Source organism: Rhyacophila brunnea, unplaced genomic scaffold (assembly GCF_057557595.1).
Source record: "Rhyacophila brunnea isolate RB1 unplaced genomic scaffold, BYU_Rbru_1.0 scaffold_13, whole genome shotgun sequence".
NCBI lineage: Eukaryota > Metazoa > Arthropoda > Insecta > Trichoptera > Rhyacophilidae > Rhyacophila > Rhyacophila brunnea.
Window position 1 is genome coordinate 11606773 of NW_028232785.1, and position 21783 is coordinate 11628555.

The 21783-nt window shown below is 37.9% G+C and overlaps 1 protein-coding gene across 1 annotated transcript in view; it reads right to left on the reverse strand.

Moving 5' to 3' along the window:
• Positions 1 to 744: 744 nt before the first annotated feature.
• LOC147076477 (uncharacterized) overlaps positions 745 to 21783 on the reverse strand; it is a 39755-nt gene continuing 18716 nt past the window's right edge. Inside the window, exons 4-6 of the mRNA XM_085940891.1 lie at positions 18913 to 19951; positions 9679 to 9782; positions 745 to 6672 (exon numbers count right to left, since the gene is read on the reverse strand). Of these exons, the coding sequence (XP_085797017.1) occupies positions 2227 to 6672; positions 9679 to 9782; positions 18913 to 19951 (5589 nt within the window). The 3' untranslated portion in view covers positions 745 to 2226. The remainder of the gene's footprint in view (positions 6673 to 9678; positions 9783 to 18912; positions 19952 to 21783) is intronic.

Genomic DNA, 21783 nt, shown 5'->3' on the forward strand with positions numbered 1-21783 from the left:
ACGTATTTAAATTCAAATTTATTCATTTTACATAATATAGTGAACGTTACAAATTTTAAAATTAAGACGTTCACAACATGCAGTATTTTTAGCGGCTCTCATGGTGATGTGCGTAAGGCGCTGCCCTTCCACTTCTTTTCAGTTCTGGGTTCGATTCCCGGTGAGGACACAATATTTATGTGTTTTTCTCAAAACCTGTGTGTTTCTGATTGTTCAAAATAACAACCACCTTGTACGAAAAAGCAAGGACATGGTTACTTATTAATAATTCAAAAATTAATACAGTATTTATTAGAAAAACACTATAAAGAGTAAATACAAAGTACACCAAATGGGCTAACTAAACTATATATTAAGAATTTATTTATAAAACTATGCTAACCTATATACTCATTCTCACGTAGGTGGAATATATCAACATCCGAAGCGATTTGGTTGAATAAAGCTGTTACCCTCCCAATGCTAATTATTGGCATTATCGGTGGCAGGTTAGTTCTACAACTTGGTAGAACAAACAACTGATGCTTCCAATTACACTCCATTTATTGTAAGAAGTATATAGACAACCTCTGTATCATTATTTAAGTATTTTCCATTACTAATTGATTATCAAACGTACCAGTGGGTCCATTAATCATTTCGCAAGATACAACGGTACATACCTGACATTAACAGTGGGAGAAAATTAAATTTTTGTTATATAAATTAATGTAAAACAATATTTCAAGAAAACACACTACCTAGTAATTTTAATAATATATATTTTATATTAATTAATAGTATTATTTTCACAGCGTGGTTAACATTAATTAATAATTGATGAAGATTATACTAATATAGACAATATAATAATAGGTACAAATAATACAATATAAATAAAATACTATTCTAAATTAACCGTGTTATACATTAATATACCAACTAACACCTAAGACCTTGTCCAGATGGCGCGTGTCTCACCGCGCTTTACGCTCAAGTACCAAAATGTGTGATGCGTCCATATAACGCGTTATATTTGGCAGTGTATGACGTAATATATTTTTAATGTGCATAAAAAACGAGTGTGGCATAAAGCTCCTGAGATTTAATATCAGAAAGCAAGCTATCAAGATATATTGTCAGCATTGTACAACCTGGGTGACGTAATTTATTTTGAAATGTCTATAAAAACGTTGCGTTGTCGAAAATCTAGTGAGTGTTTGCGCTTTTCGCGCGACAGATGATACACCAGCAAACAAACAAAAATAACATCTAGGTGTGTGCTTTTTACAGGTTCAAATAAAGCCATGATATCGTGGTTTCATAATTACTTTAGAGAATTAGGAATATCTCAGTTTTGTAAATATTTCAATTGGCCTCTGAATGTATAATATCGTCTAAATTAAAAAAAAAAATGATATTTATATTTAAAAACTACATAAAAACGTATATACATAATTAGATAACAATATTTATATAATATAATATAATATAATATAATATATAAGATAAAATATATTATGTCGGAAAGATACAAGTTATGATACTCTGCCTTGCTGAACCAAAAACAATCCTCACCAATGGCACTCAAATCGAGGAGGTCAACAACTATGCTTATTTGGAAAACAAATGTCAATTGACGGTGGTATATATGACGAGATTGCTCGTAGAACTAAACTGGAATGGAGTGCATTTGGGTGCGTGAATAGTATTTACGAAGCGGTAAGTGTTCAATTAATGTGTGCTACCAACGCCTTCGTATGCATGTAAAGCATGGGCTCTTAATGTAAGAGAAATCAAAAAAGTACGATGAAACGTGTATGTTGGACGTAATGCGTAAAAATCACAAAATAAATCAATTTTAAGGAATCAGACAAAATTACGCGGTGTAAAAGAGGTCGCTAAGCAGATGAAATTGAAATGGGCTGGACAAATGCTGTCATACAGTAGCACCAAAGGAGAACTAAATAGGGATGCCTTAAAACCCACTAGATCGCATAAAGTTCGGTGGATGTACATGGCAGCAAAGAACTAGCAACCGAGAAGAGTGGGGGTAGGTAAGGGAGGCTTTCATCCAGCAGTGGATTGATCCCGGCAGATAATAATGATGATGATTGATAGATAAGTAAAGATTTATTGTAATAATATTGTAGATTTTTGATTTCTATAAATGCTGTCACCCACAATTTTCGTTTTAAATAACATCGACTAGCAATATTTCAGTTTGAAACTTAAATCAAAAACAGTCTAACAACTTTCGCCGCTAGATTCGCTCTGAGAAGAGGCGCTACTTTCAGAATTACTGCTGGACTCGCTATTTGAGCTAGACTCACTTTGAGAACTAGACTGACTGCTAGAAGATGAGCTACTCGAACTGCTGCTTGCTTCACTGTTTGAACTACTGCCAGACGAGCTACTTGATCCACTTCCTGAGCTACTGCTAGATTCGCTTCCCGAAGAACTACTCGATCCACTACCTGACGAACTGCTTGATCCACTGCTGGATGAGCTACTTGAACTACTTCCAGACGAGCTACTTGATCCACTTCCTGAGCTACTGCTTGATCCACTCCCAGAAGAACTACTGGAACCACTTCCAGATGAGCTACTTGAACCACTTCCAGACGAGCTACTTGATCCACTGCCAGAAGAACTACTAGAACCACTTCCAGATGAACTACTTGAACCACTACCCAAGCTACTGCTCGATCCACTGCCTGATGAACTACTTGAACCACTTCCAGACGAGCTACTTGATCCACTTCCTGAGCTACTGCTTGATCCACTACCTGATGAACTGCTCGATCCACTGCCGGATGAACTACTTGAACCACTACCTGAGCTACTGCTCGATCCACTACCTGATGAACTGCTTGATCCACTGCCGGATGAGCTACTCGATCCACCTTTTCCACCTGAAGAACTACTCGATCCAGCGGAAGACGAACTACTAGATCCTCCTTTTGCGCAAGAGCCGCCTCCAGATGAGCTACCAGAACCGCTTCCAGATGAGCTACTAGAGCCACTTCCAGAAGAGCTACTGGAACCACTTCCTGAGCTGCTGCTAGATCCACTACCAGAAGAACTGCTAGATCCACTACCTGACGAGTTACTTGAACTACTACCAGAAGAACTGCTCGATTTACTACCAGATGAGCTGCTAGACTTACTGCCAGACGAACTACTTGATCCACTTCCAGATGAGCTGCTAGATCCACTACCAGAAGAACTACTTGATCCACTTCCTGAACTACTGCTAGAACCACTTCCAGATGAACTGCTAGATCCACTTCCAGAGCTACTGCCAGATTTACTTGCCGAAGCACTAGAAGATTTACTGGCAGAACTACTACTAGCACCGCTAGCAGAAGAGCTACTCGATCCACTCCCAGATGAACTACTAGATCCACTTCCCGAACTACTACTAGATCCACCGCTTCCTGAAGATTTGCATTTTTTATTTTCACGCCGTTCGTGACTTCCAGAGTCATTTTCATGACTTCCAGAGTCATTTTCATGACTTCCAGAGTCATCCTCATGGCTTCCAGAGTCATATTCATGACTTTCAGAGCTATTTTCGTGACTTTCAGAGTCATCCTCATGACTTCCTGATTCATTTTCTTGACTTCCGGGTCCATGTTCATGGCTTCCATGCTTTTTACTGCATTTGGATTTACTATTTGATCCACTACCGGAAGAGCTGCTAGATCCGCTTCCTGAAGAACTACTCGATCCACTACCTGATGAACTGCTTGATCCACTGCCAGATGAGCTACTCGAACTACTTCCGGATGAACTGCTAGATTTATTACCAGAAGAACTACTTGATCCACTTCCAGATGAGCTGCTAGAGCCACTTCCAGAACTACTGCTAGATCCACTACCAGAAGAACTACTGGAACCACTTCCAGATGTACTACTTGAACCACTTCCTGAGCTACTGCTCGATCCACTACCTGATGAGTTAGTTGAACTACTTCCAGAGCTACTGCTAGATTTACTAGCGGAAGCATTAGAAGATTTACTTGGAGAACTGCTACTAGCGTTACTAGCCGACGAACTACTCGATCCACTACCAGAAGAACTACTTGATTCACTTCCAGATGAGTTGCTAGATCCACTGCCAGAAGAACTACTGGAACCACTTCCAGATGAGCTACTTGAACCACTACCTGAGCTACTGCTTGATCCACTACCTGATGAGCTACTTGACCCGCCTTTTCTACCCGAAGAACTACTCGATCCAGCGGAAGACGAACTACTAGATCCTCCTTTTCCACAAGACCCACCACCAGATGAGCTGCTAGAACCGCTTCCAGAGGAACTAGTTGAACCACTCCCTGAGCTACTGCTAGATCCGCTTCCTGAAGAACTACTTGATCCACTACCTGATGAGCTACTTGAACTACTTTCAGAGCTACTGCTAGATTTACTAGCAGAAGCACTAGAAGATTTACTTGCAGAACTGCTACTGGCATTACTAGCGGATGAACTACTCGATCCACTACCAGAAGAACTACTGGAGCCACTTCCAGAACTACTGCTGGAGCCACTGCCAGATGAACTACTTGCTCCTCCTTTTCCACCCGCAGAACTACTCGATCCAGCGGAAGACGAACTACTAGATCCTCCTTTCCCACCAGATGAGCTGCCTGAACCACTACCAGATGAACTACTAGACCCACTTCCTGAGCTACTGCTAGATCCACTTCCCGAAGAACTGCTTGAACCACTACCTGATAAACTGCTTGATCCACTACCGGATGAGCTACTGGAACCACTTCCAGATGAAGTACTTGAGCCACTCCCTGAGCTACTGCTAGATTTACTTGCGGAAGCGACAGAAGATTTACTTCCAGAACTACTACTACTAGCGTTACTAGCGGAAGTACTTGAACCACTACCTGAAGAGCTACTCGATCCACTATTTGAAGAGCTACTTGCACCACTTGCAGAGGAGCTACTGGATTTACCGGCAGAACTGCTGCTAGCACCGCTGGCAGATGAGCTACTTGATCCACTGCTAGAAGCATTGGCCAATTTATTTCCAGCGCACTTTTTGCGGCCGCGTTCACGACTTCCAGATCCATGTTCATGACTTTCGGATCCATTTTCATCACTTCCAGACCCATGTTCATGTTTTTTAGATCCTTTTTCATGACTTCCTGAGTGATTTTCATGGCTTCCTGAGCCACGTTCATGACTACTACGCTTTTTGTTGCATTTAGATTTTCCCCCAGCAGATGAGCTAGCAGATCCACTACTAGAGGCACTGCTAGCTCCTGAGGAACTACTTGCACTACTGCCTGATGAGCTACTTGCACCACTTCCTGCAGTGCTGGTAGATTTACTGGCAGTAGCACTACTAGATTTACTAGCGGAACTGCTACTAGCACCGCTAGCAGAAGTATTACTAGACCCGCTACCAGAAGAGCTAGCTGCACTACTTCCAGAAGCGCTATTAGATGCACCTTTATTGCAACCCTTTCCAGTAGAGCTACTGCTTGCGCTACTTCCAGCAGAACTACTAGAACCTGCAGCACCAGACGAACTGCTAGATCCGCTACCTGATGAACTGCTCGATCCTCCCTTGCCTCCAGAACTACTACTTGCTCCAGATGCGCTAGTCGAGCTACTGCCAGAAGCACTACTTGCTTTGCTAGCCGAAGCACTATTCGATTTACTAGCAGAGCTGCTACTGGCCGCATTAGCGGAGGAACTACTTGATCCGCTTCCCGATGAACTGCTAGAACCACTACCAGACGAACTAGATGATCCACTTGAAGAGGAGCTAGCTGCGCTATTTGCAGAAACACTACTGGATTTACTAGCAGAAGCGCTACTAGCACCGCTAGAAGACGAACTACTTGAGCCACTGCCAGAAAAGCTACTCGATCCGCTTCCCGATGAACTGCTAGATCCACTACCAGACGAACTAGATGATCCACTTGAAGAGGAGCTGGCTGCGCAACTTGCAGAAGCACTACTGGATTTACTAGCAGAAGCGCTACTAGCTTTGCTAGCAGAACTGCTACTAGCACCGCTAGAAGACGAACTACTTGAGCCACTGCCAGAAGAGCTACTCGATCCGCTTCCCGATGAACTGCTAGATCCACTACCAGACGAACTAGATGATCCACTTGAAGAGGAGCTGGCTGCGCCACTTGCAGAAGCACTACTGGATTTACTAGCAGAAGCGCTACTAGCTTTGCTAGCAGAACTGCTACTAGCACCGCTAGAAGACGAACTACTTGAGCCACTGCCAGAAGAGCTACTCGATCCGCTTCCCGATGAACTGCTAGATCCACTACCAGACGAACTAGATGATCCACTTGAAGAGGAGCTGGCTGCGCCACTTGCAGAAGCACTACTGGATTTACTAGCAGAAGCGCTACTAGCTTTGCTAGCAGAACTGCTACTAGCGCCGCTAGAAGACGAGCTACTTGAGCCACTGCCAGAAGAGCTACTTGATCCGCTACCAGACGAACTGCTTGAACCACTGCTAGACGAACTGCTGGATCCACTGCTTGTGGAACTACTTGATCCACTACTAGAAGAACTGCTAGCTCCACTGCTAGATGAACTACTAGATCCACTAGTAGATGTAGTCTGGGGGCCTTTGCATGGTGGTTTAGGTGTGCACGGTGGTTTGGGGGTGCATACTGGTTTTTTGATTGCACATGCGTCAAGTGTCTGGAAAAAAATGAAATCAACAGATTAGGATATTGAAATGTAAGTTTACATCTAAAAAATATTGAAAGATCCGGACGCCATTTCGAAACCATAGTTGAAGGGCATGATGCAGAGCCATTTGAGATCAAATATTGCTATTGCCGTATACGGCCACCGATTTCCGATACAACATCACACGGTGAATTATAATACGGCCAACTGAATACGTACAAATTTATGGATACGGTTTGACCATGGGGATGTGGGATACATTGAATTTCTACATTGTAGGTATATAATATTTCTACCGCTATTTTTTAATGCAGTTGATTTTAATAATTGAATAAGGTGGCCACCCACTTCTCTACTTCAAGGTTTTTTCAGCTTAGTTTTCAGGCTAAGGGGGGCCCTATGAATTATTTGGGAGCCCTGGGCTATAAGCCCCTTTAGCTGTATAGTAAAATTCCCATAGATAATCGATAATAGTATATAAAACATAGATAATTTGAAAACAGTTTTTGAAAAATATACGACGCCTGACGTGACTTGAACCTGTTACCACTGGATTCGCGTCAATGTGTTTTAGCAATAAAATCACGGGCGTTCAATCTAATTACGATGAAATTAACTAGTAGATATTCATCATGAAATGCTTATCAAATTTCGTTAATATTTGGCTATCGGCTTTTGTGTTTTAAATCTTGTTGATAATTTAATAAACTAATTTTTATTCAACAAATTTCGTCGTAATTAGATATGGTGCACGTGGCTCATTTGGTAAAGCATATTGGCGCGAATCCAGTGGAAACGGAATAGTGTCCTTTCGGGTGTCGTATTTTTTTCAAAGAGTTTGTCTCATAGATGAGATGTTTTTAAATGAAGTATGTTCAATAAATTTAATTGAATACTTAGGCATATAGTTAATAAAAATAAATAATTTAATCATTGCTTTATTAGTTATTAACTGAATCAATTGACATAATATTCCGAATACAGAATTCGTGTATTTTGTAAATTTCTAGATAGAAAGAGTCTAATGGCGCGAAGACACTACGACTACGTCACATGAGCTCACATGCGCTCACAGCAAGCTCACGCCGAGGGCAAAAAGTGTGCGACGTCGTTTTCCTTGATATCTTTATCTATATGATTCTCCCATTTTTAAACAAAAATGAATATTTTTGAACAATAAAAACTAATTGGTTTATTAAAGTAAAAATCGAGAATTCGAGTTGTCGGTAATTAAGGTCACCGCCTACTATGAACTGTTCATTTATTTCTGTCAAAGCGTTTACAATTTTCATAGTTACAGCTATGGCCCTCGCAAAGGGGGGGGGGGGCTGACAGGGCTCTAGCCTGGGGGCCCGGCGTGGCGGACCGACCACACATCATAAAATTGCACTAATAGTAAAAAATGTCACCTGCGGCGCTATTTCACGACTATACTAACATTGATTATTGTTTTTCGATATTCGACAACTCCACAATTCAAGTGGGTGCATTAAAATACAAAAAAAATGCTATAAATAACCTTAAAGTACACTATTTGTATAACACAACACTGTAGATCGTCACACTGATTGTAACCTTAGCGATAGGTAGAGGGGCGCCGAAGATTCTAGCCTGGGGGCCCGCTTCAAGATGTGGGGGCCATGGTTACAGCACAAAAATTATTTATTATTTAGAGTGTGTTTATTGGCCTGCTCAATAAAAAGCTTTGAACAAAAAGGTATCTATACTATCCCATAAAATTTAGTCAACTACAGTTGAACAACTTCATCTTGAAATTGCGCAGATTTCGTTTTCTTCTTCTGCGCAAGAATTACATTGGGTAAAAGTAATTATTGTTACCGTTATTATTTCCAACATACGCATCTATTCCATCAAATCAAATTTATTTATTTTACATATTATAATGAACATAACAAATTATAAATTCAAAGCGTTCACGACATGACATAAAATAAGTGTTAATAATTTTTAAAAATAAAAATACAGAGAAGTGTGAGTTAATAATACAATAAGTAATAAAATAAGAAATAAAATAAAATAACAAAATAAAAGTAGATGGAAGCACACACGTACTTATAAAACAACGTTAACCTAAATTCACCCTCACGTAAGTGGAATATATCAATATGCGAAGCGATTTCATAAAACATGGTTATTGCCCTCCCAATTGGCATTACTAATGGCAGGTTAGTTCTGCATCTTGGGAGAACAAACAACGGGTGCTCTCGATTCCTAAGGTAAATATCAGAGACACACAAGCCAACACCACCAAGAATGGCAGAGTTCACATTTACGCCGCGTATAAGTCTGAAAAGACACACAAGACTGCTATCGGCAGCTATCGAGAATAGTTTTTCATAATATGTTTGTATCGAAGTATTATGATTGTTACAATAAGTTAGCCGTCTAAACAGTCAAAACTGTCAATCTCGCTCTAAAATTTAGTACAGTCAAGATAAGTGCTGCTAAAACATAGCAATTATTGTAAAAAATACAACTAACGTATTGTAATTGTTACAATAAGTGCTGATACTTAAAAATATTAAAAACTACCCTCGATAGCTGTCGATAGCGGCCGATAGCAGTTTTGTGTATAGAATAGATGCGATTAAGCCTATTGCATCGTTTTCTCTCGCTCTAACTACGTAATAATAATATGTGCTATGTTTATAATACTCTGTTTTGGGACTAAAAATCATAAAAGACAAGGTGTTTATTTATTTAAAAAGCTACTATGCGAAAATTTGCTCCGGTATATCATAGGTAGGGAATCCTCAAGTTTTTAAAAAAATTCCTAAGGGTTCCCCTAAGAAAAAAAGGATATCTCTTATAATTCAATCATATTAATACAATATTTTTGTTTTTAAATCTGAAAAAAATTAAATCCCTACTCACTACAGTATTTTTTTTTCTTTCTTTCACCCTTTCTTCACTTATATATCTAAAACGTTTCAACATTACTATTCGGCATGACGTTTAACGTATTTTTTTAAAACTTTTTCTTCATTGACTTACATGTATGGTGACCAGCGCCACTATAAAGAAGAGTCCAAATTTGATCGACATGGCGCCGAATTTCTTATCGCCACTTTTTAGGTGACCACTCACCAGACCGAAAAATCAAAATGGTGACCAAACAGCCACCAGCACTAGGTATTTATTGAAGACCAACCATATGCGAATTATTACATTTAGTTAATTAATATTCTATTGTTTCAGGTGATGTTTCACTTGATTTATAATATTTGATAGTTGTACAGTTCAATCATAGTGGTGTCCTTCACACGATCTTTAAGAACTTATTACTCCTTGGTATAAAAGTCAATAAGCGAACAGTTTGTTAGAATTTATTTGCATTTTATATAGGTAACATTATCTTCGTGACCCACCGTCGATCTCCTAGCCCCCTTTCCTTTCTAGGTCTCTAGTCCCTTGTTGCCAAGACGTACCTACATCCACCAATTTTTTGAGTTCATCTATTCAGTGGATTTTAGGGTGTTTAGTGCTCCATGGATACTACTGTATGACGGCATTTGTCCAGTGATTGACCTATATCACACAGCGTACTCTTGTCTGTACGCCTTCTGCATTGGTTTCTTTTGTGATCTTTACGCGTTATGCCTTACATGCCTTTATGCGTTATGCTATACTTCCTTGTATCTATATAATTTTTTTGTATTTAGACATTTATACTGTAGAATCTATCTCTTTTATTATGTACCTAATATTGTTTTAATAATATTTCGTTGTTTCAAAATGTCATGTTGTGAACGTCTTAAACTTATAATTTGTAATGTCCACAATATGTAAAATAAATAAATTGAATTGAATTGAATGCTCAACATGCACATTTCCATGCCACGCGCCACAAGTATTTTTTGGATTACTCATACATTAGAGTCATACGTTTCACATGTATACGTGATCGTTGGTAGCACACATTAATTGAACACTTTACGCTTAAGACACAATGGGAGGTCACTTTTGAAGGTACTATTAAAATGCCCACATATTTACCCAGTTTGGCTCTGCGAGCAATGTCGTCATATTTATACTTTATTATTCATTATTGTCTGTTATCCGTGCTTCTCTCTCACGTGGGTACTCTTAGCTTTAAGTAATGTAAAATCAGTCAAAGTACACTTGAATGTGTGGTGACCTCAGTCTTGGGTAACTGCTCCTGAGACATTCCTAGGCATAAACAACTAGTGACGCTTCGCGACAAACATCAGATAGCGTGATCAATGTTCCCTGTAAGGTGTGCGCGTGTTATTATTACATTGAATCACTGAAATTAATAAATACCTTAATACTTTGGACGCGGAAGACGCACACGGCGCGTAATGACCAGGCGGCCGATCGATGTAATTAACGTGCATTTTAAAGGGGGCAATTAAAATCTCATTATCTCTTCAGCAGCGAAAGCGTTAAACATATAAGTTTTAATGAAAAATTGTATGTGTGTGTTTGTGGAGGGGGGGGGGGGGTAAATTTACCGCACCGGGTGATGGCCCGTTACTGACGGGTGACACCAACCCTAGTAACGCCACTGCTCAGATGCGTTGATGATCTACACACACAATAGAAAAATTAGAGAGAACGTTGATCGTGATACGCATGATTAAGACCGGGTGTGGTGCATTACGTGTTGATTTGGATAAACTGCCCTTTCTCGTTTATTGGATTCGTCACCCCCCCCCCCCCCAGCTATAATACCATATACTCAGTGACGTCCCTAGACAAAATGCCGCCCCATTTTTACACAATATTTTTTATCATCTTTACATGACTCCAATATTTAAGAAATGTGTTGTATGGATACATTACTAATATAATATTATATACCATTAAATCCAATTTAAATGCCATCTCTACATAAATAATCAGTTTTGTGAGTGCGCGGTTTCAGATACATTTAAAAATACACCTGACTACTTTTAAAACACGCACGCTAGGTAAGTACCTATGTATGTACCTACCTATATTTCAAATATAATTCACAAATCTGCACGTGTCATTGCTGGTCATCAAGGACGTGCTGTCCAAGAACAACAGAAGTAAACTAGACATCGCGACAGTGACGTCCCGCTTGGGGGCGGCATTTACTCGAAGGGCGGCAAATCGAGGAGAATCATTTGGAATATATAGAAATAGCTACATAAACTTAGTAATAACGAATTTTTATAGGCCTATAAGCCTATAGGCCGATCGTGGGTATATCGAAAATATCTTTCCATTAAAAAAATCAGCTCACTGGTTTTATCGGGTCCGCGATATCTAGAATACTTCCATTGCCTTTTGACGTCCTTGATGACCAGAAACGACACGTGCAGATTTCCGAATAAATAGTCTGATATTTTGTTGGTAAAAGTATCCATACAACACATTTCTTAGATATTGGACTCTTGAAAGGATGATAAAAATACTGTAGGTAAAAATAAAAACCAGGTGGCATTTCGGCACTGGTTAGGGGCGGCATTTTATCTAGGGACGTCACTGCATCGCGAAACCGATAAAAAAATACAGTCCTGTTAAATCTTGTATGTTAATTCTTAATACATTTTGTTTCTAACCAGTGAGCTGATTTTTTTAATCGAAGGATATTTTCATTATTAGGTACTAAGTTTATGTACCTATTTCTATATAATATGCCTAATGATTCTCCTCGATTTTCCGCCCTTCAAGTAACTGCCGCCCCCAAGCGACGCTCAATCTGCCTACCCCCACGGGACGTCACTATATACTCCACCTAAGGAAAGGATATTATGATCAAAGAAAAAACCACTACTTCAAATCAGTCATGTAGGCTGGTCTAAAATAGCAAGAAACGCATAATATAATACTAGCAAAATTCCCAATACCAGGTACAAAAAAAAATATTTAATATAGGTACACATATTAAGTCAAAGTAAAAAGCAGTTTTCCTCAGTTTCTTAAGCGAACAGGTAGATAGAAAAATTTAAAGACACCACTGGATATAATATAGGACTGTTCACTTGTGCAAACATTATTCATTCCTGCGTAGGTATAACAATACAATACATTTTGGAGAGTTGAAAAAACACCAATGAGATCGACGTCATCGGTGGAATTGAATGAAGTCACCTCTTTATAATGGGTTTGGTCGCAGCATTTGTTTCATCATCATCAGCCGGAGACGATCTACTGTTGGACGAAGGTCTCCTCTAGTTCCTTCCGCTTTTCTCGACCCCTAGTTCTTAACTTTCTTCTGAACTTAATGAGTTTATCGATCCAGCAGGTTTTAAGGCATCACTGTAGTCATTTTGTGCTGATTGGATATGTGTGTAAGGCCCGTTTCAGACGGGCGCGCTCGATATAATATAGGAGGCCTTTGTATTTGAATAAATGGGCCTTTGTTTTATGTTTATGAACGCCCCGGAGCTAATGAGTCAACGAATAATTTCGCGTTATAAATTAGAACATAAAACTGGCTGCGGTAATAAAAACAAGTGTATCTGCGGCTTGAGAATGTAGCGGCTGACAGAAAAGTGTACCGGACACTCGTTAACTCATTAGCTCTGGGGCGTTTATGAACGTAATACAAAGGCCCCTTTATTCGAATACAAAGGCGTCCTTATTATATACGAGCGCGACACCAGTGTCCCGTCTGAAACGGGCCTAAGACGCTGGTCTTTCCCCCCGAGTTCGACTTGGTGAGGTCACAATATATTATATATATGTGATTTTCTCATAGCCTGGGTGTTTGTGATTGTTTATCTATCTAAATAATTTTCAACTGTATGTGGAACGAAATTTCGGCCGCGTTGCCATTCGGAGAGCGATACTCGAACTGTTTGTCAATGTCAATGAATATACTATTATTATTACGAATATAATAATAAACATAACATAAAAGGACGCATGTTGAATTTTTATGACAAATTATATTTCGTTCGGCTCGCGTCATTTGCACAATCCGCGCATCGCCTAGTCACGATCTTTTTAGACCATGCCTCAGCTGAGGTATAGCCTTAAGTAATTGGACGGTAAAGACGCACCTAGCGCGTAACGATCAAGTGGCTATTCGATATAATTAGCATGCTATTTAAATGTGGTAATGAAAAAGTAATTATCTAGTCAGCAGTCAATGTGTTAATGAGAGGTATTTCGGAAAAAATCGACCATATCAAGTTATCGTGAGAATATACTTAGACCACGTACATTTTGTAATATTAATTTATTGCTAATACAAGTAGACCATGATCATTTTTGGCTTTTTTAAAACTATAATTTATACTACTTTTAGCTACTTTTTTTAAATCCACCCACGGTGGCCGCGCGGCTTAAGCGTTGGACTATAAAGCCGTGGGTCCCAGGTTCGAATTCTGGGTCTGGCAAGAACACATATTGTTTATCAATTTGTGTGTGTCAGGGTATGGATCTAATAGTTGAGCAAGTGGCTGACATCCATTTCTCGTAAAAAACAAAATCTGTCAATACAAACCTCCACTCTGTGGAGGCCCATGTGATCCTAACAGGATCGGACATGGTCGAAATTTTTTTTTTTTTTAAATATTTCTTCAAAAATTTTGAAATTATTAAGTACATAGTCATGTAATATTTTTCTCGATATATTTGAATAAAGTAGTACGACAATGACCCGCAAACACATTATTGTGTTTTATTTTATACTTTTAAGTTATTAATTATTTCTCTTGAAATAAAATTTAACAATGAGTAGATCTTAAGAATAAAAAGATTTTTCCAAATAATATTTTATGTGACTTAGTCTACTTGTACTCTTACATTTTATAAAACATGTTTTTTTAAAACTTCATTATCTTTTTTTTGTAATTTTACCGAGGCTTTGACTGCGACTCGCTGTCATATCGCCTCTCCTCTTTTAGAAGGGGATCCATCGATCAGGTCCTCACTCCTATTCTTTTAAATAACTTTACAATTTTGCCTAGCTCTTCCGTCTTACCCACCGCCAGGACACCTTTCAATTCGTCGACATTCTCGTAGATATCCGCAATTCGCAGCTGTACTCTGTGGAGTTCATATTTAGGGCATTGTAGTGCTATATGTACAATGTCCTCTAAAACATGACATTCTTCCCATGAGGACATCAAATCTTTTGCCCATTGTATGCCCTGTTCTTAGCCTCAGTATTAACTTAAGCTCATTCCTCGTCAAAGGAGACTCTACAAACCAGGGCACCTCTCGTGGTGATGGTAGAATAGACTTACTCCATTTCCCCTTTTCTAATGATGCCCTATGGTGAAAATCTATCCACATACTTTGGCCCATTTTCTTTATAGCCTCATTCCAGTCCAGGTTTTCTGGTATCCACTGATATGGTACCTCTAAATGGCCAGCTTCCTTTGCCAGATCATCCGCCCTTTCATTGCCCTTAATACCCATGTGCGATGGGATCCATTGAAGGCATATAACTCCTCCTCTATTTTTCTTGGTGTCGATCTGGTCAAGGATGTGGTATGCTATGGTTTTACTGTTATGTGAGCGTGTTGCTGCGGCAAGATGTTGTAAAGCGCTTTTAGAGTCTGTTAATATGACAGCGGATCGCGCCGAGAAATCGTCGCTTAAAGTGTATTTAATTGCTTTGTTTATCGCGATGAGCTCCGCTGTCATTATTGGTATTGCTGGGTTTAGCTTCGAGCTCTTGTTTAACTTCATTATCTTGAAAATCATAATATATTTTTAAAAACCCAATACTACATTTATTAGTGCTTATTTTATTACACTTAGTCAGAAACTTTTCAAGACAATGTATAAATTAATTAATGGGGGACAAAAACGTTCCAATGTTAATATCTCAGAAGTAGGTTTATGTCACTTGGTCTACTTATATTTTCAACCCTCCAATTAACTATTTATAATTATTATTATTAAATTTGATTCTGGAATCTTGGAATTTCTGTTGACATGGCAAGTTTGACTGACAGCTCCATTCAAATAGCCTCCGCGATGGACAATGGTAAGTGTATTGAATGGCTCATTTAACCGAAACGATTCCTCTGGTAATTTATTTTGAAAGAAACCAAGAGGATGAAGCTAATAACATGTTTTCACTAATGCGACTTTAGAAAAGAAAATATTTGCACAGGTGAACTGTTGTGATAAAATCGACATGGACAATAATTTATTTTGTGGTACTTCTCACCTGGCTAATATTTGATTAATGCATTTTCAATTAATCAATCAAATTAATCTTCGTAATATTCAAATTTCGTTATTATTTATTGAAAACAAACAGCAATCAGATGAAGAGACGTGCGCTGTCATTAATAATGTATTAGACATAATAGACGGCACAGTGGCCAAGCGGCTTACGCGTCGGCTTATACCTAATGTCGCGGGTCTCAGGTTAGAATCCTGGGCATGGCAAATAGACATTGTTTTTTTTTAAATTTGTGTTTGGATTCAGGTATGGACCTAATAGGTTGAAAAAGTTGCAAACATCGATTTCTCGTAACACAAAAAATTACAAACCTCTACTCTGTGGACACAGTGGAAACAGTGACAAAACCGCCAAAGGAAAAATAAAACATTCATTTTTGTTGTATCTATTTATAAATTAAATACTTATAAAACTTTAGTTTATAAACGAAAAATATATGAATATTTAATATTTATAAAATTTTCCAATTTTTAAGTGAAGTCATCAACTACTGACTTTATATTAGGTATAAGTATACTTATACATTTTTTTTTTACAAAAACAACATTTTGGCAATTATACAGCTGCTAAATTTACCGTAGGTTAGCACCATTTACTGTGAAACTACTTAAACCATTAAATTCGGGAAAATACAAGATATGCAATCCAGGTTAAATATTGCGACCATACCTAAATAAGATTTCATGTAAATAAAAAGGATTTCAAGTATTACACATTTATAATTTTTATAAAAATCGATGTTTTTTAAAATAGATATAAAAAATATTAAACTATGAATTAGTCAAAAATCTAAACGGTAAAAATTGAAAACTTAATAAATTAAATTTTAATAGTAAATATAACCATAAAAATAATGTAATAATACGTAACCGATGTACCAAATATGTGACAAATTCACATTTTTTTTACAATTGCAAGTTTATCTTTGACTAAAAAAAATCTTTTTAATATTTTATATACTATTTTATAATACATATTTATTAATTAATACAGTTGAAATTGTAAATTATCAAAAAAAAAAATCTAGAATTGCAAGCTTCGTATTTTTCCGCTAGGTTCTCTTTTGGCATATAGGATCCCTCTTAAGAACTTAATTGTATTTTTAATTTTTTTAATATAATTCTTAAAAACCATTTATTTCATCATTTTTCTCTCCATGAAAAACTATTCGGTACGTTAGAGAGTCAAATAGAGAGAGAAAAATATTATTTGGAAAATTTTGGCACGCGTACGTAAAAAGGTTCGCCAACCCTTGCCTAGGTGTAGGTGCAGTAGACAGAAAAGAGTGGAAATGTTTCCTTGTTCGTGAAGATCGACATTGGTTTGGAGTGTCATTGATGATATAGAAAATAATGTAAATTTGTATTCAACAGTCAATCACCTACCTGTGTGATCACAGCCGTGAACTCTTCTTATTCTGTATCTACATGTCATGCATCTCAGGCAGCAGCAATGGTCTACAACAGTGGTCACCAACCTTTTTATCGCCGCGGACCGGTCAACGTTTGATAATGTTACCGCAGCCCGCTGAGGGGGGGACTTTTAATTTAATTGTATTTAAACATACCTTCAAAATAAAATACAGTTACACCAAAAATGAATATAAAGTGATTTAACATTTTAACTCACTAGAACGCTAAATCAATGAGAACCCTGAGTTTGTTTCTTTGCAACGAAACGGTTCCATCTGGGGGTACTAGGATACAATGATACCCGAAATGTGTTACTTATGTCCAGTTTATTCCGTTGTTTTGTTTTGATTGCTGTCATTGCAGAAAACCCCGCTTCACACAGATAGGATGTCGGAAATGGCAATAGGGATTTAAGTGCTGTGGTGGAAATCTCAGGGTATTCCGCCATGACTTTAATCCAGAACACCTGTGAAGACGTAGTTTTTAGGCCGCCGTTATTTGCAATCTATCAGCTCCCGGTTAACCTCTCGTCCATGAAAAGTCGCACAAACCCGAGAGAAATACACCACAGTAAATAAAATGGAAATAATTTAATGTTCCTTGGGCGGCCCGGAACCATTTGATCCACGGACCGGGGGTTGGAAACCACTGGTCTACAAGACTGATAAATGCGCTCGGTATATCTAGTCAGCGGTGTGATGTGTATTTAAGTTTTCAAATTGTATTTTCTTTATTAATATTTGTATTAAAACCTTCTTAAGAATTCGCTCTAAATTAATCTTCCTAAATGTAACAAGATTCAGTAGCGGAACTATTAATTATTGTAAATTTTGATTGCGGAGATTCAACCTGCATAATATGCTTCTATTTATTTTCATTTAACAAAGAATACAAATAGCAAATATAATTGGTTAGTTTTTAAATATTTTAAATTCAATTAAACCTGCTTAGACCAAACCATAATATTAAAAGAAGACTGTGGAGATCAGACAAAAATAATGCAAACATTTTCGGTCATACCAATTACAATTGATTTGTATTCTTAGTTCAATGAAAACAAATAAGTAGGTATCTATGACTGACAAATTTTAGTGTGCACTTACCCTTCGCCAATGATATTTAGTAGTGTTGGATTATAACGAACCCCTAGGGATCGGGAAAAATGGTTCGTTAGGTATTATATCAAATCAAAATTTCGTTAATAAAGTGAAAAAAAAATATTTTTTTTCAATTAAAGCATTTTTTTTATTTCATTTTTTTAAAAAGTACTCATTTATACACAAAATACAGAAAGCTTTCAGTTACATACTTATGAATACCAATATGTTTACATTGTTTATATATGAGTTTGTCAAAGAAATATGCCGCCTACTTAAAAAAAAGTCAGTTAAAATTAATAAGTATTGGTTTATTTGAACACGTGACGGAATCGTGAACAGTATCACTAATTCGTAGAAATCTGTGGAGGGGGAGAGATGATAGGTACCGTGCAATGTCACTCTTTTTTATCAATAATTATTATGTACGTTTTCATCGGTTGAGTTAGAAGAATAGTTAGTAAGTACTTGCCTAAGTCCAACACCGCTAAATCAACCAATGAAAACAAGGCTTTATATATATCACTTCTCTTGCAATATTTTAATTATCAATGGTTCAAAGCGAAAGTAGTCTAACCACTGCCGCTACTAGATTCGCTCTGGGCACAGCTTTCTGATTTACTGCTGGACTCACTATTTGAAGTAGACTCACTGTGCGAGCTGGACTCACTATGAGACTCGCTGTTAGAAGATTCGCTATTTGACCTACTGCTTGATTCACTATTTGATTTACTGCCAGCTTCGCTACCTGCGCAACTGTTAGATTCACTGTTCGAATTACTATTGCTGTTTGAGCTACCTGCACTACTCGCGCTACTTGCGCTGCTTGCACTACTTGCACTCGCTGCGCTACTCGCTGCGCTACTCGCGCTGCTTGCACTACTTGCGCTACCTGCGCTTCCTGCGCTACTTGCACTACTTGCGCTACTGGCGCTACTTGCGCTCCCGGCGCTACCTGCACTCCCAGCGCTACTAGCACTACTTGCGCTACTGGCACTACTTGCGCTACCTGCACTCCCTGCGCTACTAGCACTACTTGCGCTACTGGCGCTACTTGCGCTCCCTGCACTACTTGCACTCCCTGCGCTACTCGCACTACTTCCGCTGCCGGAACTACTTGCGCTCCCTGCGCTACTAGCACTACTACTTGCCCCGCTACTAGAAGCACTATTAGAATTACTGCCAGATTGGCTGCTGGAATTACTGCCAGAAGAACTGTGTGCATTACTTCCCGATGAACTATTTGAACCACTGTTAGAATTACTGCCAGAAGAGCTATTTGATTTACTACCGGAAGAACCGTTTGCATTTCCGCTTGACTTGCTGCACGAGCCACCTTTTTCAGAGCTCCGACCCTTCTTTCCTTTTCCTTTTCCTCCTTTCTCGTGGCTGCCAGATCCGTGTTCGTGACTTCCCGATTTATTACGTTCGTGGCTTCCTGACTTATTTTCGTGGCTCCCCTTCTTTTTTCCTTTTTTCCCCTTCTCTTTCGAGCTCTTGCCGGATGAGCCATTACCTTTGCCGCATGAAGAAGAGCCACCACCGCCCCCTGAACTCTTTGATGCGCCGACTGAGGTACTTTTGCCACCACCACCACATGGGATTGCGTCCAATGCCTGAAAGAGAGTTGAGAGACGTTCAAATGTTATTAGTAACCGTACATAGACATAAAATAATTGCACACAAGTTTTTAGCGTTTTAAGAATAATAATACTCTCGGGAATTTAATTTCAACATTATTTGATTCCGCTAACAAACTCATATCGTAAACTTTCAAAGTCTAGCAAAGAAATAATGCATAATATTGTGTGACAAATTATAAAAACGGCACAATATGTGTACATTCATCCAGCTTCAATTGGCAAGTTTTTAGACAATTAGACAACACTCTATCTATACTATAGAATCAATCAATTTCTACCGTAAGTTTAATTCAATTTTGAAGCAATATTTTATTATTATAAAATGCTATTGTAAAAATTGTCCATGTTGTTGTGTCAATTGTTCATCGAGTAATAATTATTGTAATGGTTTGTATTAATCACTACTAGCGTTGTTGTTATTAGTCTCCCGCACGCAACATGTTGAAATAATATTCCAATGTTGCAAATAAAGAAAAAGGAATGGTGATTGATTATAAATAATACCATATTTTTATCTATGATAATAATAATAATTGTAAATGGCAGGATTTATCACTGGGATTTTTAAAAACATCATAACAAACAGCTAAAAGGTTAAATATTTGTATGATAATAAAACGGACGATTATCGCTTTTTCGGTGCATTTATAATAGAATATTAAAATAAAAACTACTTAACTTATTCACATAAATAAATGTATCTTTCGAAAGATTTTTTTTTGATTTATTTATTAGTTGTTTGCTGTAAAAAATAGTGTTTCAAAATTCTATGGTTTGTGTTTATCACTTATGCATACTCACTCAAAATGACTGCATCTGACACAGTGTCTGTCAAACTTTTTCATCAAAACTTTAATATATTTTACTCAGATGTGTATTATTATGCTAAAACTCCTCACTCGAGTCGAAAATGTCGATTTATCCAAATTGGTGGGTTACAGTTTGCTGTTTGTCGAACGATTGGGTAAATTTAATTATTATTATTTAAAACTATTGATAACAAATTTGCACATTTAATAATCACCTGATGGAAAATATAAAATGTTTTCTTCTGAACGTCTGACAAAGAAATAAATTTGTTTGGAGAAAACGTGTCTACGAAATAATCAAGTTGTGGGTGAGTTTTTAGCTTCTGCGATCCACCTGGAATCTCTCACGGCACACAGTTTGGTAAACACTGCAGTAACCGTTTATTCAGCAAGTGGCTGACATCCATTTCTCGTAAAAACAAAATCTGTTTCCTCCTCAAAACCTTCACTCTGTGGAGGCCCATATGAGTGGTTCACGAGCATAGTGAACCAAGTCCATTCTGGTTATTTTTGTGTAAGCTAGGTTCAAACATAATATTTGAGCATTTCTAATTCGATAAGGGTATAATTACAATTCTTGTAAGTGTTATTTTGAGTACGTTTAAGTTATTATGTAAGGGAAATCATACCCCTAAAAGAATAAGAAACACTCAAATATTATGTGTGAACCTAGCTTATTAAAAAATATCGAGAATGGACTTGGTTCACTATGCTTGTGAACCACTCATTATATGATCCTATCAGGATCGGACATGGTCGAAGAAGAATTGTTACACTACACTGGCAAAAAGTGCTATGTTTTAACAGCCCCTCTCTTGCTGTGTTAACTTTTAGAGCGAGATAAATAGTTTAGATTGTTAACTTATTGTAACACTTCAATACATAAATATGATAAACTACCGTCGATAGCCGCCTTGTGTATAGAATATAATAGAAACTGAAATAGTTTTAAAAAAAATAGATTTCCCACTTACGTGTATCGTCACCAAAGCTACC